General features: G+C 54.3%; 10 protein-coding genes across 10 annotated transcripts; 4 read left to right on the top strand and 6 right to left on the bottom strand.

Annotated features, from left to right (window-relative positions):
• Nucleotides 1-92: 92 nt before the first annotated feature.
• On the bottom strand, nucleotides 93-2,069 carry A1O7_04272 (uncharacterized protein; the record flags this gene model as incomplete). The annotated part of the gene is made up of 4 exons (XM_007758283.1): nucleotides 93-321; nucleotides 415-521; nucleotides 1,140-1,712; nucleotides 1,986-2,069. The coding sequence occupies 4 exons, from the start codon at nucleotides 2,067-2,069 to the stop codon at nucleotides 93-95; spliced, it is 993 nt and encodes a 330-aa protein (XP_007756473.1).
• Nucleotides 2,070-2,902: 833 nt separating this feature from the next.
• On the bottom strand, nucleotides 2,903-6,208 carry A1O7_04271 (aconitate hydratase, mitochondrial; the record flags this gene model as incomplete). The annotated part of the gene is made up of 7 exons (XM_007758282.1): nucleotides 2,903-3,617; nucleotides 3,670-4,122; nucleotides 4,185-4,507; nucleotides 5,124-5,203; nucleotides 5,416-5,466; nucleotides 5,520-6,118; nucleotides 6,171-6,208. The coding sequence occupies 7 exons, from the start codon at nucleotides 6,206-6,208 to the stop codon at nucleotides 2,903-2,905; spliced, it is 2,259 nt and encodes a 752-aa protein (XP_007756472.1).
• A 1,376-nt stretch (nucleotides 6,209-7,584) lies between these two features.
• On the top strand, nucleotides 7,585-8,058 carry A1O7_04270 (uncharacterized protein; the record flags this gene model as incomplete). The annotated part of the gene is made up of 3 exons (XM_007758281.1): nucleotides 7,585-7,625; nucleotides 7,677-7,856; nucleotides 7,911-8,058. 3 exons carry the CDS (start codon nucleotides 7,585-7,587, stop codon nucleotides 8,056-8,058), a joined length of 369 nt encoding a protein of 122 aa, XP_007756471.1.
• A 185-nt stretch (nucleotides 8,059-8,243) lies between these two features.
• Nucleotides 8,244-9,193, bottom strand: A1O7_04269 (uncharacterized protein; the record flags this gene model as incomplete). Its single annotated transcript, XM_007758280.1, has 2 exons — nucleotides 8,244-8,291; nucleotides 8,339-9,193. 2 exons carry the CDS (start codon nucleotides 9,191-9,193, stop codon nucleotides 8,244-8,246), a joined length of 903 nt encoding a protein of 300 aa, XP_007756470.1.
• A 313-nt stretch (nucleotides 9,194-9,506) lies between these two features.
• A1O7_04268 (DNA repair protein rhp54) lies at nucleotides 9,507-11,977 on the top strand (the record flags this gene model as incomplete). The annotated part of the gene is made up of 2 exons (XM_007758279.1): nucleotides 9,507-9,512; nucleotides 9,578-11,977. The coding sequence occupies 2 exons, from the start codon at nucleotides 9,507-9,509 to the stop codon at nucleotides 11,975-11,977; spliced, it is 2,406 nt and encodes an 801-aa protein (XP_007756469.1).
• A 730-nt stretch (nucleotides 11,978-12,707) lies between these two features.
• Nucleotides 12,708-15,920, top strand: A1O7_04267 (DNA repair and recombination protein RAD54 and RAD54-like protein; the record flags this gene model as incomplete). The annotated part of the gene is made up of 6 exons (XM_007758278.1): nucleotides 12,708-12,775; nucleotides 12,828-12,990; nucleotides 13,052-13,222; nucleotides 13,272-13,938; nucleotides 13,990-15,123; nucleotides 15,181-15,920. The coding sequence occupies 6 exons, from the start codon at nucleotides 12,708-12,710 to the stop codon at nucleotides 15,918-15,920; spliced, it is 2,943 nt and encodes a 980-aa protein (XP_007756468.1).
• A 1,204-nt stretch (nucleotides 15,921-17,124) lies between these two features.
• Nucleotides 17,125-18,476, bottom strand: A1O7_04266 (uncharacterized protein; the record flags this gene model as incomplete). Its single annotated transcript, XM_007758277.1, has 2 exons — nucleotides 17,125-18,044; nucleotides 18,128-18,476. 2 exons carry the CDS (start codon nucleotides 18,474-18,476, stop codon nucleotides 17,125-17,127), a joined length of 1,269 nt encoding a protein of 422 aa, XP_007756467.1.
• A 2,970-nt stretch (nucleotides 18,477-21,446) lies between these two features.
• On the top strand, nucleotides 21,447-22,049 carry A1O7_04265 (uncharacterized protein; the record flags this gene model as incomplete). Its single annotated transcript, XM_007758276.1, has 3 exons — nucleotides 21,447-21,557; nucleotides 21,606-21,921; nucleotides 21,979-22,049. 3 exons carry the CDS (start codon nucleotides 21,447-21,449, stop codon nucleotides 22,047-22,049), a joined length of 498 nt encoding a protein of 165 aa, XP_007756466.1.
• Nucleotides 22,050-22,145: 96 nt separating this feature from the next.
• A1O7_04264 (uncharacterized protein) lies at nucleotides 22,146-23,201 on the bottom strand (the record flags this gene model as incomplete). Its single annotated transcript, XM_007758275.1, has 1 exon — nucleotides 22,146-23,201. One exon carries the CDS (start codon nucleotides 23,199-23,201, stop codon nucleotides 22,146-22,148), a length of 1,056 nt encoding a protein of 351 aa, XP_007756465.1.
• A 17-nt stretch (nucleotides 23,202-23,218) lies between these two features.
• On the bottom strand, nucleotides 23,219-23,602 carry A1O7_04263 (uncharacterized protein; the record flags this gene model as incomplete). Its single annotated transcript, XM_007758274.1, has 1 exon — nucleotides 23,219-23,602. One exon carries the CDS (start codon nucleotides 23,600-23,602, stop codon nucleotides 23,219-23,221), a length of 384 nt encoding a protein of 127 aa, XP_007756464.1.
• Between the last annotated feature and the right edge of the window lie 465 nt (nucleotides 23,603-24,067).

The following is a 24,067-nucleotide window of genomic DNA, read 5'->3' as shown; positions in this document are numbered from 1 at the left end:
GGCTTCCACTCCACCGTCAAAGCGTCGTCTTGTCACTACCAAAGTACGTAACTCTCGACCTCCCCCTCCTGTTCGACTATGTCAGCCCAGCCTCACAGCGCCGCCTTCTCACTAACCCTCCATTTTCCCCTGTTCCCTTCAGACCCCGACGCGCCCACACGAACGACGCGCCCATCCCTCCTCAACTTTTCCAGCACCATCAACAGGCCCTTCTCCGCCGGCTCCCACAGGTTCTCCGGGTAATGCCGATAAATGACCCTCACCATCTCCATACTCTCCCATTCTTTGCCCACGATCACTTCCTTCGGGCCCGTCGCATCACTCCCGCTCTCGCTGTGACCTGTCGTGGTGAGGGTGATCGAGTCGTGCACGACGGGCGTGCTTGACTGGTGCGGCGAATTCACGGTTCCGTACTTCAACACGTTGAGGGCCTCCTCCTCGCGCATGCGTCTGTGGGCGATGTATTCGTCGATCTTGCCCACCGCGTCGTCGATGAATTGGCCGTGGCCGGGGTATGCTCTCTTGGCGATGGTGGCTGTCGTGTGGCTTGAGACGGAGGCGTCAGCGCTGGCGTGGACGTGATGAGCGGATGAGTTCGGTCCTCCAGAAATCGAACTCGAGTCGGCGTTAGAGTCAGTGCCTGCACGGGCGTGGGCGGATGAGTTGGGTCCCCCTGAGATCGAGCTCGATTCCGAAGTGCCACTGTGAGGAATGTGCTGTTGGCGTTGCTGCGTGTCAGCACCAGCGCGGGTATGGGCGGATGAGTTCGGGCCCCCAGAAATCGAACTTGAGTCAGCGTCAGCTTCGGCGCCGGCACCAGCTCGGGCGTGAGCAGATGAATTTGGTCCCCCAGAAATCGAACTCGCACTGGAATCTGACACGCCACTCTGGTGAGCGTCGTGTTGGCGTTGTTGCGTGTCAGGGCCGGCGTGGGCGTGAGCAGATGAATTTGGTCCACCGGAGATCGAACTCGAAGTGGAATCTGAAATACCACTTTGTTGAGCGTCCTGTTGGCCTTGTTGTTGTGTGGCCCCGGTGCGAGCATGGGCAGCCGAGTTCGGTCCCCCTGAAATCGAACTCGCATTCGATTCTGTAATGCCACTCTGCCTAGCTCCCTGTCGACGTTGTTGCGCTGCCACTGCGCCGACGACCCGTCTTTTCATCACGTCTAAGCTCTGCAGATACAGCTGGAGGTCTTCGAACACGGCGGTGCCGTGTCCGAGAACGTTGTCCGCCGTGAAGAGGGCGCCCACCTCAGAAGCGTCCGGCGACCGCGTGATCTGGAAGACCATGTGGTCTTTCGCGTGGCCGGGGGTGTGAATGGCTTGGATCGCGAAGGAAGAGGAGTCGTCGTCTCCGTCTCCGTCTCCCCCAGCGGTCACAAATTCCTGGCCGTCATGGATGTCGTGCACGCGAGACGGATCGATCAGCGAGTCCGGGTTCCAGGTTGGGAGGTTCTTGTAGACTTTCAATTCGTGGCCCGGGTTAAGGTCGGCGGTGAGTCGTTCCAGGTCGGTCACGCCGCCTATGTGGTCGTGGTGCCAGTGTGTCAGGAGGCAGGTGGATATGTGGAGTGGTTTCGGGCTCGCGGAGGCGGAGGTGAGGACCGCGCGGACGGTGTCGATCCATTTCTTCTCGCCGCTGCCGGTGTCGATGAGGATGCGCGACGGGCCGGAGCCGAGGAGGTACGTGTTTGTGCCTTGGAGGGTGAACTGCGGGAGGGATTAGAAATGGGACAGTGTTGTAGAAGCATATGGTGCGTGCATGCAGGGAGGGATTCCCATCCTCAAAACAAAAGAACGCAAATTTGTCCATAATATGGCTTCTCCCTCTTCTCCCAGATCTCTTTCCGAGTAGTTGCAAGTCCACGTTCTTCCTCCTCCTTCTCATCAAGCGAAAGCATGGCGGGACGACCTTGACGATCGCTACAACCACTAGATTGAGGGAGGCAAAATACCAAGCCACCGAGAATCGCACTCACTCACCTTGCTAGGATTGCCGCCCATGATCCTGATGATGTTGGTACTAAGCCGCTCCCAGTCCGGGAGATGAGGTAGATTCTGCGCCATGCCGCGTCGGTATGTTCGCGATATGAATGTGGATGCGGATGTATGGATGAGTCGTCGAACGCCCAGGGTAATATGCATGCATATACTCGTCGACCTGCTCGCTTGAGATCTGGCCGAGTACACCGGCACTGGTCCTGGAACTGGGCACCGAAGGTGTCAGAGGTCGGTGGTGGCAAACAGTTCTCCGACCTGGTCGGAGACAGACTGATCGGCTGCGGCTCTGAGTAAGTCCTCTTGTGAGTCTTAGAGGCTCTCGCGCTGATCAAAAAGATCCAAGTCGATGAACGACAGCTTATGCGGGGATGGCGATGTGTAACCCTGCGGTATTCCGGGGGGAACGTCCTTGGGTGGAACTAGATGCCGAGGAGTTTTGGTGCCTGGTCCGGAATAAAATAAATGCAAGCCACGGCAATCGTGTAGATACATTACATGCACAGTGATGGAAGATACGGCGCCTCCGCAATCGTGCATCCCTCGTCCTCGTACCCGTAGCACACGTCGAATCGATAATCCGCTTCCTTGGTGCCGAGGTTCATCTGCTCGCGGCATCTGATATACAATGTGCTCACAAGCTGGCGCGACCACGTCAAAGCCAGGAGAATCTGGTTTGAACGACCATAACCTTGCGCATTGGTAGACTCGCTACGGAAAATACATGAACATCGTGCTCCCCACCCACCATAGCACACTATCCGACATAATCGACGCTAGACTTCGCCCTGCTCGACAGGCATGTCGGAGGCTATTACGGGTCACCGATGCTTGGTGTCGTAGATGTTGACTTAGTTGACCTGCACCCTGTACACAAAATTGCATGTTGATTTTCCAGTGCTTTACTTTCCGCCCTGATTCTTGGCCATCGTGTTCAAAGCGCTACCATTCTTGAACCATTCGATTTGACCGGCATTGAATGTGTGAGACAATTCGCACTCCCATGGCTCTCCATCCTTGGGATGTACCCTCATGGTCAGGGGCTTGCCGGGTTCCAAGCCAGTGACCAGAAGATCGACCTTGTCGTCGGGATTGATCTTGTCATAGTCCTCGGGGTTAGAGAAGGTCAAGGGCAACATGCCTTGCTTCTTTAGGTTGGTCTCGTGGATACGTGCAAAGCTTCGGGTGATGATGGCGATGCCACCGAGATGGCGGGGCTCAAGGGCAGCGTGTTCTCGCGAAGAACCTTCACCGTAGTTGTAATCACCGACGACGACCCATTTGATCCCTTCCTTCTTATACTGACGTGCAGTAGCAGGCACAGCATCATAATCACCAGTCTTGAAGTTCTTGACCTTGTTGGCCTCGCCGTTGGCGGCGTTGATGGCACCGATCAACATGTTGTTGCTGATGTTGTCGAGGTGACCACGATACTTGAGCCAGGGACCAGCCATGGAGATGTGGTCAGTGGTGGTCTTGCCCTTGGTCTTGATGAGAATAGGAAGATCCTCGAAGTCTTTGCCGTCCCAAGCTTCGAATGGCTGGAGGATCTGGAGACGGTCGGAGGTTGGAGAGACCTGCACTTCTACGGATTCACGCTCCTCAGGCGGTGGTTGGCTGTTCTGGTGTTTAGCATACAAACCTGGTTTGAGGGCTGGGGTAGACTCACTAGGTATCCTGACCCGGGTCATATCCGTTCTTCGGCAGACCGTCACCAGCCGGGGGCTTGAGTTTGAAATCATTTCCATCCTTGTCCTTCAGGGTATCGGTGAGAGGGTTGAAGTTGAGGCTGCCAGCAATGGTCATGGCAACGACCAAGTCTGGAGATGTAACGAACGAATGGGTGGCAGGGTTCGCGTCGTTTCGCCCAGTGAAATTTCGGTTGTACGAGGAAATGATCGAGTTGGCTTCTCCCTTCTTCACGTCCCGACGGTCCCATTGCCCAATGCAGGGACCGCAAGCATTGGCAAGGACAATTCCGCCAAATTCCTCAAAAGTCTTGAGTTGACCGTCGCGTTCGATCGTCGCACGGATTTGTTCTGATCCTGGTGTGACGGTGAAGAGCGACTTGGCCTTGACGCCGTGATCCATGGCATCCTGAGCAATTGAGGCGCCGCGAGACCTTGTTGTCACAGTAAGTTAGCATCATCTTGGACGACCGACGAGGCGAATTTGAGCACTTACATGTCTTCATAGGAAGAGTTCGTGCAAGAACCGATGAGGCCAACCTTGAGTTCCTCGGGCCACTTGTTGTCCTTGACTGCCTGCTTGAACTTGGAGATGGGGGTGGCCAAGTCGGGCGTGAAGGGCCCGTTGATGTGCGGCTCAAGCTCTGAAAGGTTGATCTCGATGAGCTGGTCGTACTCAGCACCCTCATCCTCGTGAAGTTCTGCGGCGTAGCTGCGAGAGAAGTCGCCGATTGCCCCACGTTTGGTAGCCGCTAGGTAATCGTACATGCGGTCGTTGAAGGGGAACAAACTAGTGGTTGCTCCAATTTCAGCACCCATCTGTGGATTTGGTTAGCATGACAAATTGGATGCGGGAGTAGGGTGTCTCATGCATTGCAAATAGTGCTGTGAAAACGTCAGTATCCAAAACTCAGATGGAGCGAAGTGCAACTTACCCCATGCCAGTGCAAGACAAAGTGTTAGTTCCAGGACCTGAGGAGTGACACACGTTAGTATCGGTGCTGGCCAGCAACAAACAACTCGATATGGCGAAGGCGCCTGAGAAATGGCATGGATGGAAGCCGTATCCTTCGGAGGTGTCATCCTGGATAGCGGTCTCCAAGCTTGTGGCCTGGTAGCGTGTCCTGGCGCAGTGCGTTGTATATACTGCTTGAGCAGGCGGCGGCGTGGGTACAGATGGCGAGTATGCACACTTTCGGCCCTTGCCTTCATTCGAGATCTGATCGGCTCATTCACAACTCCTTAGACTGCATGCTTCCGCGGGGCAATCTTTCGAAGACATCTCTTTATGCGTTAGGCCGACAAAGGTTTGTTCACTCTTGGCGGCGCGGTCGTGCCATCTTCTCCGCGTGTGCCTTGGACTTATCTTGGTTGCTCTGTTCATTCCTCCTGGCCTCATGCTTCTCTTTTGGGGACTTGTAGTACTCAGCATGACCATGTTGGCGTTGGAGTTGATCCACACAGGCCAGGCAGCGTGATGTCTCTCGGTTCCGAACCAGTGAAGAATGATGGTGTCTCCAGGAACCAGTGCCAAAAACCAAGACAGTTGCTCTGCGATCTTGCTTGGGCCTAGAGGCGAACTTGACAGGCGGTTCAGAGAAGCGATGGTGATTACTCCGGGAATCCATGAAATCAAAGAGGAGCAATTCCTACTCACCATGATATTCAACAATAGCTGTATATCGTCAGAGAATTGTTCCAGTATAGACGGGATAGAAAGTACTCACCCCCCGTGCCACCCTTTACAGTCAAGATGCCTGCCACCTTGAGGATGATATCTGGGTACAAAGTCAGCATTGAACAAGCCGCAATCCCGTTGTAGTTTCCTCACCCTTGGGAGCCGTCCAGCCAGACATTTCGCCAGTTAGCCTAACACCAATGTACTTGGGTGCTTTCAATTCCCAGGGCAGATTGGCCATGACATCGACAGCATCAGCACCGCCAACACCGATCGCAGCCATGCCAAGACCGCCAGCGTTTGGCGTGTGGGAGTCTGTACCGATCATCAGGCCACCTGGGAAAGCATAATTTTCAAGAACAATCTGGTGGATTATGCCTGAGCCAGGTCGCCAGAAACCGATGTTGTATTTGGCGCAAGCGGAGGACAAGAAATCATACACCTCCTTGTTGATATCCTTCGCTCTGCTCAAATCCTTCTCTCCACCAATCTGAGCCTCGATTAAGTGATCGCAGTGGACAGTAGTCGGAGTTGCAACTGAAGGCATGCCGGCGGACATAAATTGAAGAATGGCCATCTGTGCGGTAGCATCTTGACAAGCCACTCGATCGGGTCTAAGTTTCAGGTATGACGCCCCACGCTCGATGTCTTGTCCGTGAGGGTCGTCCAAGTGGGAATAGAGGATTTTCTCGCCGTAGGTCAACGGACGGTTGAGTCTGCTGCGGACGACGGCAAGGTTTTCCGACATTTTCCTATACAACATATCAGCACTGCTCAGCTGTCTCTAGACCATCTTGAACTCACTTGTAATTGATGTAGTGGCCCTTCTCCCAATTCGTCATCTCGACCTGTATCCGGCTGTCAGGACCGTGCAACATATTTCCCCATTCAGGCAAGACTTATTTTTGCTCAAAGGATCATCTGAGACGGTAGCGTATCCCATTCTTGGCATCCGCAGAGCCTGAGCATCGTCGTTAGCTAGCTGTTGGCGCTTTCAGCTCGAGACAAGTAGACCACTGACCGATGGGACGTTGGCTCCCTAGACGTAGATGACATGTTAGCTCAGACTCAAACAGAGGCAAGGTGTTTGGCGGAGACTGGAGGTTGGGCATGCGGGCAAGGTGCATGGCATGATGCTAGAGAACTTACCAAGCGCGAGCCCAAGCGGCCCAAAGGCCTTGTGGACATCATGATGGCGACAATGCTTGATCACTAGCAGAAATGCACACGTTTCAAGCTCGACGGCAGGATGCACAGCACCTGAAGGAGAGTGGAGAGGTGGTGGAAAGAATTGAGGAGGGAAACTGGTGAAGAGCGGACGGAGATGTGGATGCAAATGGAGGAGTTGTTCGAGCTCCAAGTTGTAGCGCCAATCAGCCTCGGGGGAATGAGCAACCCACGATAAGCTCTTGGACGACGTCAACCCCCAGCAACGTCAATGGCTGCAGCTCCTCAGCACCGACGCAACGCTTCCAAGTGAGAGGGATCGACTGAAGTAATGCCCTTTCGCCCTTTCGTGCCTTGCCAGCCTTGATATATTTTCTCCGCCGCAAGGGTCGTGTGTGTGATGTGTTGCCTCGTTGCGTAGCTGCACATACCTAGGCAAAAGACTCCACCCTTTTCTCCATGCTTCCGAGCAAATGCCTCAAGCCTCGCCATTTTCTTCTGGCCTGCAGACCCTTTCACTGGCCAATCACAGCCGAGACGATTACCTACCCCGGCCATGGCAGTCTACCGCGCGCAGCTGAAGCCGCTACATTCACCATTTGCAGTCGCAGCACGGTAGATGAAATATTTAGCTAGCATTACTCCTACCTTTTGGATGATGTTTGACTCTATGAAGCCAGGGCAAACGCGACTTGGTCAGAAAGAAGCAGCTGTTTACCATACCCGGCCCAGCACGGATCGAGTGTAGTTAAGAGGGGACAACGTCAGGCCCAGTCCGAGGCAAAAGACGTCTCGGCGCCGTGATTCGCAGGATGTGCCAGACTGGCCGTTTCCGCTGCTGAGGGACCACTCGGAGAGTCGCGCTCTTGTTGGCGCTGTTTGCGCAAGGCTGAGGTCCGGCTAAAGCTGCCCAAAGCAAACTTGTAGCCACAAGAAAATATCCGCAAATTCATCTGCGCCTTGAAGCCCCGCGTATGTTTGGCGCCGCCAAATCCCTTGCGACCGACAATCGAGCCATCGGCGCTGGCGGAGAGGATACCGGAACAACAGGATGGGCAGCATTCGGCGCATCAAGACGAAACGGCGTACTCGGTCTGCTTGCGCTCTTGCTTTCACAACCGTCTCCAGCTGACTTCCTTATAGTGACCTTGACCAAGTCAAGACGGACCTGAAATCGCCCAGACATCTACGCCTCCATCAAAGCACCAAAGCCTCCGAAGATTTACCAGGTCTAGGTGCTTTCTATTGTATCGAGTGTGCCAAGTACTTTTCCGACAGTCATAACCTGAATGAGCATCGGAGGGGAAAGAACCACAAGAGACGGTAATCTCACACTCCAGGGATCGATAGGCTGGTTCGTCCTGACGCATAATATAGGGTGCGCATGCTCAAGGAAGATGCCCATACTCAGAAGCTGGCAGAGGCCGCTGTGGGTCTCGGCGCAGACGATCGACGGGCTCAGCTCGCACAGAACGATGTCCAAGCCACTGTTGGTAACGAGACCATGACAGATGTTGCACGTTGAGGTCCGGCATCGACCAAAACATGTTTATTTCTCGGACCACTGTCCAATGACCGCTGCGAAAGCGAAGACCAAACGCTTCTCTTTTCCGACACTAGAAGGGGAACCCTTCATTCAGCGAGGGCAGACAACCTCACGTCTCAGCAGCGGGACCGGTACAACTCTGCCTTACGGGTTGATAGGCAGCATCATCGATCTCCTCCGAGGAACGCCATGATCTTTTCGTATGCGTACCACTACTAGCTCGTTGGCAAACGTATCGAAAGCAAGTGCAATGACGTACCTGGACCGCATTTACGATGAAAGCCCTCAAGCTGCAGATGCCTACACCGCGATAGAAGCCTCTAATGCCGGAGCTCCGCCATACTTCACGAGCAATACCCACTGAAGACTGCTCTCGATGAGCCGCCATCTCGCTTCCAGGTAGGAGTCGCTGGCGCTCGACCGTCCAAGAAACCTGTGTTTGCAGACGGGTCTTGATGACATCCAGAGGATAGATGGACACCCATGTGACAACTCCGGCAATGCCTCCACTGATTAGAACGTCGGCAGCAGAAGGAGAGACAAATGGATCGGCGTGCCTGGAGAGAAGCAGGCGTTTAGACAGCTCATAGGACCAGAAATACCAACCATATCCGAACGAATCTCTAAGTGCGGTGATTGACCCTCCATAGTAGAGCCCGCGTATACCGCCGTGCTTCCAGACATCCTTCCACACATGGTATGAAGAGCCTTGCCCATCGATAACGAGCTGAGCCCTGCATTTTATGAGCTCAGATGGAGCTGAGACCACGAACGTAGCCAGTCCACCGATTGCCCCTGCGATCCAGATCTTGCCCAAGTCCACGCCAGCCAGCTTCGTGTAGTCAAATATACTTGGGTCCATCATATTGAGGGATCGATTGAATGACAAGAACAAGATTGAGTTTAATGCGCCATAACCAAGTATGGGAGCTGCCGCGCCTCTGAATAGTGCCGTGAACCTCTTGACTGCATTGTCCGGCTCCCGTACCCCAAGAGCAACGGCATCACCTGTACTTGTACTGGTTTGTGCTCTCACTTTCAAGACATCGAGACGATTGCCAATGAGTATTCCGATGGCGCCAGAGAAATAGCTAGCCCAGAAATCGGCCGACATGCTGCGTCAGCGTAGACCAGCACCTCGAAGTCGCAAAGCGAGACGACCGTCCCTGCTATGTCATCTTTTCTGTGACCTGTCGATAAACCAGCGCGGCGAATGTCCCCGTGTAGGAACAGGGAAGGCATTTGTGCGCTCGCCCGTGGGCCATTGCCGGCAATTAAGCCTCGTCACGTGAATGCGCGTTGGCTCGTCGCGCGCCGACACGCGACTGACATTTCCCGCGTGTAGGTTGCTCAATAGCCTCACAATAACTGATCGATTCCTACGATTGCGGCCCTGACGGCTCTCTCCGCTGTTTTGTTCGCCAAAAATGTATGTATAATCATCTCATGTCTGCGTTGGCATTCGAAGCTCACGTCATCTTGTAGGATACGCACGAAGTCGATCTCGATCGACCACGACAAAGAGAACATTCCCCCTGCGAAAGCTGGCCGCCTCAGCGTCAACTCTTCAGCAGCACTTGATCGACTGATCAAACCTTTCAAGTGTCCGGGATCAGCCAATGCTCGCGTGTCCAAGGGTGAGCCAGCCAGAAAGAGGAGAAAGGTCAACTACGCTGAAGAGGGTGCTGGCAATGAAGATACAAGTGGCGGCTTCAGTCTCGATCCTGAGAGTAGGATTCTCAAGGACCGATACCCGGTCTTCAAGGTCAAAGACAAGGAGTCCATTTTTCGTTCACGCTTCTCAGTACCGCTGATCAACAAGAATGCCTTTGATCCGTCACGCCCTTCACCCAGTCTCGGAATGCGGCGAGGTCTCGGCTTTGTCAATAAGCCCTTGCACGATCCGAGCGGGGAGTTTGCGATCGTCTTGTACGATCCAACCATAGATGACAAGCCTCAGGACATGTCGGAGGAGAAGAAAGACGAAGATAAGCCGAAGCTCGACACGCCTCTCATGCATAAAAGCCTCGCCGAAATACTGGGCATCAAGAAGCAGGTTGAAGGCGAAAGACCGAAGGTCCCTGTTGTTATTGACCCAAGACTGGCCAAAGTCCTTCGACCCCATCAAGTCGAAGGCGTCAAGTTCTTGTACCGCTGTACCACTGGCTTAGTGGATGAGAAAGCCAAAGGCTGTATCATGGCTGATGAGATGGGTCTTGGAAAGACTCTCCAGTGCATCGCCCTAATGTGGACTCTACTCAAGCAATCACCCGAAGCTGGCAAATCCACCATCCAAAAATGCATTATCGCGTGTCCGGCCAGTCTCGTCAAGAACTGGGCGAATGAGCTTGTCAAATGGCTGGGTGAGGGAGCTATCACTCCTTTTGCCATTGATGGCAAAGCCACCAAGGAAGAACTTACCATGCAGCTCAAGCAATGGGCGATGGCCACAGGCAGGGCAGTTGCAAGACCAGTTCTGATTGTCTCATACGAGTCTTTAAGGCTGAACATTGATGAACTCAAGGACGTCAAGCTCGGACTGATGTTGTGTGATGAAGGCCATCGGCTGAAGAATGCAGACAGTGAGACATACATGGCTTTGACCGGGCTGAATGTCGAACGCCGAGTCATTCTCTCCGGGACACCCATACAGAACGACCTGACTGAGTACTATGCCTTGCTGGACTTCGCAAACCCGGGCTACCTAGGCACCAAGGCTGACTTCCGCAAAAAGTTCGAGCTGCCCATTCTTCGTGGTCGTGATGCCGCTGGGTCTGATACCGACAAGCAAAAGGGCGAACAAGCCAATGCTGAGCTTGGATCTCTTGTCAAGAAGTTCATCATCAGGAGAACGAACGACATTTTATCAAAGTACTTGCCTGTCAAGTACGAGCATGTCGTCTTTTGCAATCTGGCACCTTTCCAGAAGGATCTCTACAACCATTTCATTCAGAGCCCCGACATCAAGAGTCTCTTAAGAGGAAAGGGTAGCCAGCCGCTCAAGGCCATTGGTATACTGAAGAAGCTGTGCAATCATCCGGACCTCTTAGATCTGGAAAAGGATCTGCCTGGCAGCGAAAAGTTTTGGCCAGATGATTACGTGCCCAAGGAGGCCCGAGGTCGAGACCGGGATGTCAAATCATGGCACTCGGGGAAGTTTGCTGTCCTAGAACGTATGCTCGCTCGCATCAGGCAAGATACGAATGACAAGATCGTGCTCATCAGTAACTATACCCAAACTTTGGATGTCTTCGAGAAGTTGTGCCGAGCACGGAGCTACGGGTGTCTTCGACTCGACGGTACCATGAATGTCAACAAGCGCCAGAAGCTGGTGGACAAGTTCAATGATCCCAATGGGGAAGAGTTCGTGTTCTTGCTCAGTAGCAAGGCTGGTGGATGCGGTATCAACTTAATTGGTGCCAATCGCCTTGTCCTTTTCGACCCTGACTGGAATCCTGCGGCCGATCAGCAGGCTCTTGCCCGTGTCTGGCGTGACGGCCAGAAGAAGGATTGTTTCGTTTACAGGTTCATGAGTACAGGCACCATTGAAGAGAAGGTCTTCCAACGGCAATCACACAAGCAGGCACTGTCGTCAACCGTGGTGGATTCAGCAGAAGATGTCGAGCGGCACTTTACCCTCGACTCGCTACGGGAACTCTTCCAGTTCAAGCCTGACACCACGAGCGACACCCATGACACGTTCAAATGCAAACGCTGCAAACCGGACGGCACTCAAACCATCAAGGCGCCAGGCATGCTATATGGTGACACGAGTTCGTGGAACCATTTTGTCAACTCTGGAGAGAAGGGACCATTGAACAGGATCCAAGATCTGTTGCTCCGACAAGAGACCACGGAAAATGCCGTAAGCGCTGTGTTCCAGTATATCAGTCACTAAGGAAAGGTCAAGGAAAGGTCAAGAAAGAGCCACGGGGTCATGGTGGTACCGATGCTCTGGGAAGCCAGTGCTGTTAGGCAGCATCGATTCTGGCAGTTGTCGGTGGTGGTACGGAGACTTCGCGACTGTACTCCCCCATGAATGGTCAGGCTACGGTACAAATGATACAGCTTAGAGAACAATAATGCTTGATGCAAAAAGTATCTACTTGATAGACGCGGTATTTGATCGGAATCGATAACATACTGGGAGCAGCGCTGAACGTAAACTAGAAGTGCAAGCTACATACTCCGTACTGCGTCGTCTGTGGTGCCGCCTATTTACAGCTCTGTAGCCCGCCCTGCGGAGCATAGGGACCTCTGTACAGAGTAAAAGAGTACAGAGTACCTCATCCCGGTAACCTGCACGCCTCCCACGGGCACCAGGGATTTGTTGCCCTATGAGGTCAGCGGTGGCGGCAAATGGCGAGGAAGGTTCAATCAATCAAGCAGCCGCGGTGCCTCCACTTTCAAAGTTGCACAACGACGCGTTTGTCTCCAGTTTCCATGCCTACAAAAACAATTAGCTTGAACAACTGCCAAACGGTAGTGTCGCCGTTGCCGAATCTTATTCATATGCCCCTCTCCGCAGAACACTGAGCCCACATCTTATTGGACCGCTTCCTCGCTTCACGGATCCTGGCTGTCGATAATGATATTGACCACCCGCGTCGCTCAATTGCCATATCACCATGGATCCAGCAGTCCAACGGTTGCTCACTGACAAGCTCTATGATAAGAGAAAGCAAGGGGCTCTTGAGTATGTTTCCGCCGCCTGTTGCATGGTTGCGTCGCTCGCTAACATGATCGAGGCTTGAGCGGTTTATCAGAGAGGCCAGTGCGGCCAAAGAGCATGACAAGATCCGGAAGACGATTGACCAACTCTGCCATGACTATGCCTACGCCGTTCATCTACCACACGCCCGCAATGGTGGACTCATCGGTCTTGCAGCTGCGGCAATTGCCTTGGGATCTGTGAGTATTACGCCAGGATATTCAATAGTAAACCCCAAATCGCTGACGACGTTGCAATCAGGATGAGGTAGCACGCTACCTGTCCGAAATAGTACCTCCAGTCCTGGCCTGCTTCACCGATCAGGATGCTCGCGTGCGGTACTACGCTTGTGAGGCAATGTACAACATCGCCAAAGTCGCAAAGGGAGAGATCTTGGTCTTCTTCAATGACATCTTCGACGCGCTATGCAAGGTCTGACTGACGCAGTCCACGACTTATCATTGCTAACTGACCATCATAGCTCGCTGCCGACTCAGAACTGTCGGTGAAGAACGGTGCTGAGCTCTTGGACCGTCTGATCAAGGACATTGTTTCTGAGTCCGCGGCCTCTTATGTTTCTGTGTTGAATTTCAACGACGAGGGAGAACCAGTCGAACCTGACAAGGACAGCACCGATCTTCCCACCACGTTTTCTCTTGCAAGATTCATCCCTCTTCTCGAAGAGCGCATCCACGTCCTCAACCCGTTCACCCGAACCTTTTTGGTCTCGTGGCTTACACTTCTTGATACCATTCCGGACTTGGAGCTTGTACACTATTTACCAGCATTTCTCGGTGGGCTTTTCAAATTCCTCGGCGACCCGAATCGCGATGTGTATGTCGCGACACAAGGATTGCTCGAACGCTTTCTCAGCGAGATTAAGAAGATCGCCAAGGTCAAGAAGGATATCGCAGAAAGTCGCAGGAGTCGCGCGGGCAAGCGGAGGCCGGCCTCGGTCGCAGACAGTACCACTGCAGGTGGCAGTCAATCAAATGAGAATGCCATCGATGACTCAGAATCAGGGACAGCGCTAGAAGAACCCAATGAGCCCGCGGAGAGCGATGGTGACTGGATACCAGGCCAGGATGCCCAAGTGGACCACGCACAAATCCTCGACATCTTGCTGAAATTCGTGGACGTCTCCAATAGTAAAGAATCGGCACCCAATCTACGGCTCGAAGGACTTTCGAAACAGAAAGAAGAAGAGATTGGAATAGTTGCCCTGCGATGGATTGACAGCTTTTTCGAGATCAGCCCGGAAGAGATTCTCCAGTTCGTGCCTCGTCTGCTGTCACGGGTTCTACCGGCCCTGTCTGCACAATCAGAGCAAGTCCGGACTACTGCCAGCAAGGTCAATAGGTCGCTGATGGATTATATCCTTACTTTTCAGGATCAGGACGATGTTCCTCGAGACGATCAGAGCGCCTTAGCACCCAGCGACCTCACCCGGGCAACCACTCGAGATGGAGAAGGCTCTGACAAGAGGCAGTCAGGCGGGACCACCAAAAGTCCACCATCTCAAGCCGAAGGTAAAAGCGAGATTTCTCCTGAATCGTCCGCTGAGCAAGAACCGTCGCCCCCAGAGGTCACTCCGAGGTCCACGGCGGCACCGTCGCCGCAACCTATGGCTGATCTAGATTATGCCGCCGCAGTCAATGCTTTGACACTTCAATTCCTGAACGAACACGAGGAGACACGAGAGGCCGCCTTGACATGGTTGATTATGCTACACCGTAAGGCTCCCAAGAAAGTCCTTGCTTTCAACGACGGGACATTTCCAGCCTTGCTCAAAACGCTCTCCGACCCTGCCGAAGCCGTTGTCACACGCGATCTTCAGCTCCTCTCCCAGATTTCCAAGCACAGTGAAGACGGTTATTTTACTTCCTTTATGGTGGCTCTGCTTCAGCTATTCTCGACCGACCGCAAGTTGCTGGAGATCCGAGGGAACCTGATTATTCGTCAGCTATGCATCAATCTACAGCCCGAGCGCATATACAGGACGCTAGCGGATTGCATTGAAAAGGACGAAGACATTGAGTTTGCGAGCATAATGGTTCAAAATCTCAACAACAATCTCATTACTGCACCTGAACTGGCCGAGCTACGAAAACGACTTCGAAGCCCGGACAGCAGAGAAGGACAGATGTTCTTCGTGGCTCTTTTCCGTGCTTGGTGCCACAATGCCGTCGCCACATTCTCCTTGTGTCTTCTGGCACAGGCATACGAACAAGCGTACAATCTGTTGCAGATCTTCGCGGATCTGGAAATGACGGTCAACATGCTCATACAGATTGACAAGTTGGTGCAGCTGCTCGAAAGTCCTGTCTTTACATGTAAGTCCCACTCTTCCTGAGATCCTTAGACATAGGGCAAAGCCTGACAGATGATAGACCTGCGCCTGCAGCTCCTCGAACCCGACCGCTATCCCTACCTCTACAAGTGTCTTTACGGCCTGCTCATGCTGCTTCCCCAATCCTCTGCCTTTGGGGCGCTGAAGAACCGTCTTAACAGCGTGTCAGCAATCGGCCTGTTGCATACTCCAGCTTCAGCGCCGACCCCGAGACCATCGGTGGTGGGCGGCATGTCTGCTTCGGCCCTGCCCGCAACCACCACCGGTGCCCTGAACAGCACGGTGAGCTCACGCCTCCGAACCCGCGACGCTGCCTCCGCCACAGCTAGCGATCTGAAATGGCCCGAACTGCTCGAAAAATTCAAACAGACTCAAGAACGCGCAAGGCGGAGAAACGAGAGACTTCTCCGTGGAGACATTGATCCCGAGACCCCTGCCTCGGCCCCCGTAGAGAACGGAGGGCGAACCAGTCGCGCCAGCCTCCGTTCTGCCGGTGCTGGAGAAGGAGAAGTCTTGCGCGCGGGGAATAGATTGCAAAGTGGCCTTGGGAGATCCCTGGCGCCCGGCGCGGGATCAACTCTGATGAAGGCGGGCAGTGGCTTGACCGTGGGCGGATCCAGTGGCGGAGCAGGCGCTGCCGGCCCGCTTGCAAAGACGGTCGCGGGCGCAGACGATAGATCAGGTCCGCACAAGAGGGGCCATAGTCTTGCGGGCTTTGGCAAGTTTGCCAGTGGGATTGCCAGGGCTGGAGGGAGTAGGGATCGGGACAAGAAGAAATAGGCTGAGAGAAGGCAGACCAGCAAGTCCAAAAGATGTTTCACGCCCAGGTTTGGCAGCACTCAGTAGTTGGTCGTGATTGGGGTCAAGCTGGCAGGCATTGGCGTCCGATATCCTGGGCCGGTCGCTAATGACCTTGTTTGGGACGGTTTGAATGAGCAGGCATAACACCACAGCCAATGTAGACAGTACACATGTCCGGGAAAACAATAGTCGAGTACCTTACTGTGCATATCTTCCGAACTGGTCTGGATTCATGCACGCTAGATTCCACTGTAGATCCGCCATGATCACGAGCGGGCAGTAACCAGTCAAACCCCTATACCCGGCTTTCCGTAACGTGAGTGGACTCATTTAAAGGCGAGGCACCTCACGAGACAAGGATATCTAATTAGGTAAGTATTAATCAGGAACACCAAAGACTTCCTTCCGCGTGTCACTCCAGCGTCGTCCTGTGAAGATGTCGCCAATGGAAGACTCATATTGGCCACCAACCTCCCCTGTCATGGTCCTTCGCCCTTGGTCCCCTTGTACAACCATCCATGTTCGTGGTGACGAATTGCGAGACTGATCATTTGGAAGTCTCGTGTACAACCAGGCGAGGGCGATCAGGCGAGGCATGCCCCCTGCGCTGTAGAAAGACCCGGACCGGCACCGCCTGGTCGCCATTGCTCCAGAATGAGCTCTGCAGGATCGGGCACAGCAGTGGATATCCACTCGAGCGCGGCGGGGCATAAACATGGTATTCGATCACGCATTGGGAACCATACCTATATATGTATACGACCTTGCGACAAGGCTTGCAAAGGCGTGCGCGGCGCTTTGGGGATGTATGTACATTGCTGTACGTCTGCCGCCACGCCATCGCCATGAGCTCTGCAGGTTGGCGTCAGTTTTCCCTCTTACATGCCACTCAACAGTCCTAAGCTCGTACATCTATGATCGGGCACAAAGGGGGGGGATCTATTCGATATTGGGGTGGCCTGGCATGGCGAGGCAGTCGATCACGCTGATCGTGTAATTATGCGATGCAAACCACCGGACGTGCAGGAACGAGGCACTGTGTTAGGGATCCGCTACCACGGGTATCTTTTGTAGTGGTCCGCGCAATGTCCGCTGCGCTGGAGTACTCACTAAAGTGCAGGGCTCATGACTGTGCACTGTCCTACGGAGTACTCACTGAAGCGCAGGGCTCATGACTGCTTCGCTACGCTTCGCTCCCGCAGGATGAGGCCAGTGGCACTGGTGACCTTCCCAGTATATGCTTCTGCCTGAGAAATTCGACCAGCCCAACACTCACGCCCTCGGGACTGGGTTTCGCGGCGCAGACGTCCGCGTCGAATCCATATTTGGCTCGGAGATGGTCCCGCGTCGTGGGCCCGATCGTCATAATGATATACCGCTGCTTGGGTTGAGATGCCGCTGAGGTCAAGGGCGTATCGTGAGACTCTTCGGCCACCCACCGCCTTCTCGCCAGGGAGGTCAAGTTCTTGTCACCGTCGAGGAACCCCAATGCGCGAAGCATCGAGTCACAGCCCTGCGGACTGAACACCACCAACACCACGGGACCTACGTTGTGGCCTTCAGCGTCATTGCAGAAAGACGACAACCGTCCCCGCAGGTCCTCTTCCACGGTCTCTACCACCGCTGAGATATACACCTCAACTTCATCAAGCTGGATCCTCTCCTCGGGCGGGAGCTTGCAGTCCTTATCCGTCAGCGTCTTGGGGATGATATCCCGTCTTTGCTCGCCCACGAGGAAGAGCAGCGGTTTCTTCCTGAGCCGCGCGTCGTCTTTGGCCACGCGTTCCCCGCGCACCGATCCCACCAGCGGGGTGAATGGTAATCGCGGAGCCTCGTAAAAGGTGTACAGTCTCTGGGAGTGTAGCGTGTTGTAGTGCGCGAGGATGTACTGTGCCAGTTTTTCCCCGTTGCCTGTGTGTTCGCCGAAGACGGCGGGCCGGAGGCGTGTGAACTGTGACGACGGCACAGCGGCCGACAGAGTGATCAGGGTGGTTAGGGCTCGTGATGTGGCGGGGCCGACCGTGTAGAGCGGGAATATGAAGTCATCGTCGATGAGAGAGGACGGTGCGTCTGCATCTGCGCCAGTGTTATCGGCTACATCTGCTGAAAAACATTTGCCGAGTCAGTTCTCCCCTCCCATTGCACGGGACTGTATGGAAATGGAGGCCAAGGGGAACAGACCATACCACTGCCTGTGTCTGCATCCGTCTGCGGTTGCCCTGCCTCTGTCTCTACCCTCTTGACGACGTCCGCCCACGCCTCCACCGCCCGCTGACTGGTGAAGATCATGCCCCCATACTGCTCACTTAATCGGCCCTCGCTCAACAGTTTCACCAGTCCGGCCAGGTTCTCACTGTTAGGCCGGTGCTCGAGGACAGGGACAAACTCGGGTCGGAAGACGAGAGTGGACAGTTCCCCGCGACCGCCGCCGTCGCGGAAGCCGGAAAAGTACTCCTCGTATGCATCGTGTGGTTGGGACCTGGTCTTGAGCAGGAGGACGGGGACGGTCGACGATGGTGGGGCCGGGGTCGCCATAGTCTGGTCAGGTACTCCGTACTGCGTACGGAGTCACTCGTACCTCGTAGGCGAGGCGGAAGTGCGCGGGCCGGGGATCGAATGAAACGCAGTGCGGAGGTGTCAAAGGAGAAGCGACGATGGTCCAGTCACAGACTCGTAGCAGTGCTAGGGTAGGGGATCAGAGCCGGTCAGACGTCGGTGCCTTGTCTACATGGCGGAGTTACGAGTTCTCGTACAGGAGCTCGAGGATCTGGTGGGGTTGTGCAAGGTCATGGTGGTCATAGTTCTAGGTTTGCAGTGGGTGTGTCAATGCAAAACACATTGAGCGTCACCCAAGCGTCGGGTAGACATTTCCGCTGACCGAGCCGGCTCGCCTCGCAGGATACTAAGCCGACTGTACTGTAGTGTGGACTGCGTACGGAGTACACCGTACCTGCATAGGTATGGAGTGCACCTCGCCAATGTTGACACCGGTTGCAGGCCCCTGGTGTCAGCGTCGGAAATAACAGCTTTTGGTGGGTCTGGACACTTTGTCGACCATGTCTCTGACGTGAAGGAGAGGTGAAGAAAATGCGAAGAAAATGTGAGATCAATGTTCAATGTAGCCGTGCGGGCTGTGATTGACCGTTAATTATGTTATACACTACGGAGTACAGTAAAGGTAGCTCGTACTAGTGTGGGGAGCGACCCTTCTTGACGTTTGAGCAAGCTCCCTCGCTCCTATTAACCTTGATCCCGTGGGTGATATCCCAAGACGAGCAGGTGATCAAACGAGCATCCACTGTGTAGTGGAAATGGCTAGTCGAACTACGGAGTGTTGCCGTACCATTTCCGCCTCCGCGCTGGAACCGCTGCGCTTCGACCTCACACATGAAGCAGTGTCTCACAGTACGGGCTAAAGGACTGAGAACGTCAGGAGATTTTTCGCGCTTCGTAAGCGGCCTGTTGATGGCACGCTCATGTCATATCGTCGCCGCACAAAATTGGCAAAGGACGGGAGCTTTGCCGAACTGTCGAGCACCCCGTGAGCAAGGACAGGCAATCCGCGCGCCGTTTGTACGAGTCATGGAGAGGCTTGTACCGGACCGGACTGCATGCAGCCTTGCGGTTCCGCCATGGTTTCTATCTCCGGACGAATCCCTTGGCTCCATGGTTCCCAAATGGCTCGACACTTGCATTGTTGAAGCAGACGAAATATGTCAACCCTCTCCGTCCTGGATGGCCACATCGTCGATCAACAAGGCCCTCACATTCCACGATTGTTGTTACGCAAGTCGTCTGCAGGTAACTTGAGCTTGGCGTCCATTCTACGAAGCTCGAAGTCAGCGGACAGGTTGTGCCTAGTTCGGAAGCCAGCTCCTCCCAGCAGCTATGAAGTACACCACAGCTTCAGTGTACAGACATCAGAACCACCTCTCTACGCGTTTGGGCTCCATGGCGAAATAAGGTCGGCTGCAGTGACGTTTGGCAGTGGCCCCACCTGAATGAAAACCCTCGCGTGTAGGACACAATGGTGGATTGGTAGAAGGCCACTGGCCGCGAGAGCCGTCGTCCGACCTCTTACAGCCGGATGATTTTGACAGGTCACACAACTGCAAGCAGCACAGCTGCCTTTCCACGGGGGAGCAGAGAAAGTAATGCAGTAGAACAATTCCTTAAATGGTCCTCCAACTTTTGCAGAAGGTCAAAGTAGCACATTCAGAATGGCCAGACCGGCGGCGACGAGGCGAAAGGGGTTGCCGAGAGATGTTTCGTGAGGCATCGAAGTCCTCCGCCCAGATGGTATGTTTGATCACCTCATGCTCGAGTCGAAGCGGGCAGACGGGGAGATTAGAGAGGTGGTTGTTGCTGGGCTGACTCTCAGTCTTCTAAGTGAATGACAGTCTTCGACTTTATCAAGTGTGACGCCGTCGTCGAGATGTTGTGTGCGTCTTGGGTCCCATGGAGGGGCCTAGAATACATGGGCTCGTATTTGTTTGTGCCCATGTATGTCTCAATTCGGCCGTCGGGCGGTAGCAAACATCATGTACCATGTGCTTGCCTTTGGTGCAATTTGGCGAAATGCTGGCCCAGCGGCAGGCTCCGTGCACCAAGTCTATACGTGGATTGAATGCGCGCGTTAGGTGTGTCGACGCTGAGCCTTGGTCGTACAACAGCTGTCATATTGGCCTTGAGTGAGGTCGGCGGCCATTCACATGGACGGTGCGTGGAGACCCTGATCGACGAGCCCAGGCCGCAGAAGTACCGTTGACGAACATGTCGACAGTCCCATAGTGCCTAGGCGTCGTCGAAAGGCTCAGCTGTTTTGAGCCAGCGCATGAAACAGTATGAACTGGTATCTCGATGTTTGCTGCAGGCCGGCGTTTCAAATTACCCGTCTCAGCAAGCTCCGTAGAATGGCCCTCTCACGCCCACGCTCGGCTCTTGCCTCGATTTGATGATTTCGGTACGTGCACCTGACAGCACATTTGGAGATTTCCGAGCAGACTGGCAGCATGCAACGAGGCGACGCATGGGGAAATATGCGGCATGACGGACGTCGTCCTGTTTGGCGTTACCAACGTCCCACACATTCACCAGCCACGAGGTGCCCTTGCTCGACACGGTAACACGCATTCCATGTCAAACTCACTAACCCTCAATGCACGGGCATATTTGACTTCAGGCTCGTTGAAGCCGTCACGGCACGAATCCTATCACCGCTTCCACGACGCGCCCAAGCTCTGAATTTGAAAAGCGTCTTGGACAGCTGCCCAACTTGAAGAGCGGGTCACCACCGTGTTGCTGCAATTGCACCGTAGGTGGAGCGACGCCATGTTTGCTCTCCTCTCCCGCCTAGATCCTGAGGCTCGTCTGCGATATATAGAACATGCTCGGGGCAACTTCACACTGTCAAGTCTGTGACACTCACTCGCTGTGCTCACGACTCGTCCCATCTTGCACATACATTTCGGGTTGTTTCCTTGACTCTCGTTTCTCCTCGCCAGCATGCCTACCAGACAACCCGTGGGACCGAGGGCAGCAAAGGATGACTTCATGAAGGCGCTGGGCTTAAATACTAGCGACCCCCGCCACGAAGGATATTACAAGGCCATGCGAGTATGTCGAGGCGGTAACATGTGTGAGACCCAGGCTAAACGGGCACAGGAGGAAGCCATTGTCGTATACAATCGACTAAACGCGGATCGCTCCAACCTGATAGACGACAAGCGGAACGACTCGTCAATAACAACACCCTTTTTCTGGCACCACATTCGACAAGACCGTCGCCGACAAGCCATCATTGACACTTGGCAACAGGCCAAGCCAGGCACCGTCGCTCGAACACTTTTCGACCAAGGGGCCACTACCGGCGAGCATGCTCCGAATTGGGTGACCTTGTGGCTCTTGTACAGTGTATTTCGGTCGAGAGATATCCGAAATAATCGGAACCGTCGGGCTGGCGAGGGGAGTAGTACTGCAGGTAAGCACGTTCATCACGCAACGTTGAGCTGAACTGATGCCAACTCGCATTCTTCAGGCCATGGCAGCTCGAGTTCAGGCGACTCGCAGATATTCGACCCTGCACGAGACCAGTTCGTGCGGCGATGAGGAGACGTGTGGTGGGTGGACGCTGTGATTTGTATGGTTTGTACGATTGGTGTTCGCTTCCATGTCAGGCTGCTGGACAGAATATCTTAATGGTGCTTAATCGTCCTCTTCATCGTCGTCCTTGGATTTGCCCTTGTTCCCGTTCTTTCGTTCTTTCCTCAGCGCCTCGACCACGGCCTCGTCATGTTCATCCTTTGACTCGTCCCATTGCACGTCGTACTCGGCCGCCACCGCCTTGATTTCCTTACGAATGGCATTGCCCTCCTCGATTAGCGCCTCCCACCTCCGGATGTCAAAGCCCTTGAGCTCGTACAAGCGGCTTTGACGGCGACTGACAGTAAGGTTCAGGGCGGAGCGATACGAAACCTCCCGGTTATGGTACAAAAACCACAAATAACCACCAATGAGCGTGCTGAGTCCGACAAGGTAGGTGACGGGCTCCATGACGTCCCAACCAAGATCTGTCTCGAACGTGAGCCGATATACCAAATACCAATAGCCAATAAGCAGCCCACAGCCACCCATGGCTATCCGCTGCCCGCTTCGATGCGCAGCAGCATCGCATTCTTGCTTGATCTTGGCCAGTTCCGCGATTTGCCGCGCCGTTCTGCGCAATCTTTGACGCAAGTAGTAGGTTCTGTCGTTGAAAGAGGGCACAGCGACTTGGATGGTCTTGGGGCTCCCCTCAATCTCGACTTCAAACTCTTTGGCTCTAGCGGCGTCTCTGATGAAGTCTCCTATTTCGGTGGAGGCACTCCATCGGACGAATTCGCCCTCGTCCTTCCCAGTGCCTTCTCTGCCAGCTCCGCTGTAGCTCTGAACCCCGCCATCACCAAGCGATCCCTTCTTCTCGCCTTTCTCTTGTTCTTCGGGTGTCTGATTCTTCGGCTTGATCTCGTCATCCTTGGCTTCCATAGCACGAAATGATATGCCAGGAACTCTGGTTTCACCTTTCTCGTTGGTCATGGTTGGCAGCTCTGCCTGGATCAGTCGTTCCAGATAAGACAGAGGCTGCTGAGGATGTACGAGTAGGGCAAGGGGGGCGATGTCCTTTCGGTCATCATTGTGATCGTTTGTAGTCAGAGGCAGGACTAGCTTGAGGAGTCTTGACGGGGTTGTCAGCAGCTTTCCTGCGGTAAGGTCAGCAAGCATGTCCAGAGTCCAGCAGATCACCGCTCGCCTTTTGTCATTGCTCCCGCGGACCGCTGGCGACGAACAGGTGCCACATCCACGCCCTGGCGATGCCATGGCGCTCGCTGTTGTTTTTCCTGGTCGTCGGCCACGGCAGTATCGAACTCTGAAAGGGCTTCATCGACGCCTTGCTGGTTGAGGTCCTTCGCCCTTTGTTCGTAGGAAACACTTCTGGACGCATGTATGACGGAACTCACACTGCCCCAAGTAGACGGATTCCGAGTTATACTGGGCTTGTGCTTTCGAGGGAAGATATGGTAGAATTGGCGAAAGTCGACCTGTGCACGAGTCGACAGCTCGGTCGCAAGACTGATTGGTTTCAGTGGCCCGAGCCGCGCCGGACTCAACACTGAAGGCCTCATTTTTGGGGGCGTTCTCTTGTGGTCATACGAATGGCATATTGTCTGTAGAGGTCTGTAGCATGCTCGGTCAGCTGCGACTTGGTTGAGCAAGGACCATGTGAGTGTGAATTCATTGCAGATTCATGTTTGGACTTGATGGAAACTGGGAAAGAGCCAAGGACGTCATCGCTCGAGTTAACGCTCTTCACGTCTTTGGGCAAGCACAAGCCACCGCCGGAACAATTCTGGCCCTATCACTGCGAGCCACCAGCCGCTTAGAGGCTGTGCTCTTACGCGGGACCTTATCTTGGGCGCCTATTTGACCCCCGTCCAGCCTAAGAAAGCCCATGATCGAAACACGTTCGCGATGTAGGTCCGGTGAGAAGAAGCTCGTGACTTTGCTGTTCAAAATGTAGGATCAATATCATTCACACATCCTTCCCGGCTAAAACTTGCTCATGCTTGCTAGTTCTGAACGCGCTCGCC

The sequence above is a fragment of the Cladophialophora yegresii genome, assembly GCF_000585515.1.
Source record: "Cladophialophora yegresii CBS 114405 chromosome Unknown aczIN-supercont1.3, whole genome shotgun sequence".
Classification (NCBI taxonomy): Eukaryota; Fungi; Ascomycota; class Eurotiomycetes; order Chaetothyriales; family Herpotrichiellaceae; genus Cladophialophora; species Cladophialophora yegresii.
This window is presented reverse-complemented; position numbering and strand designations above follow the sequence as displayed.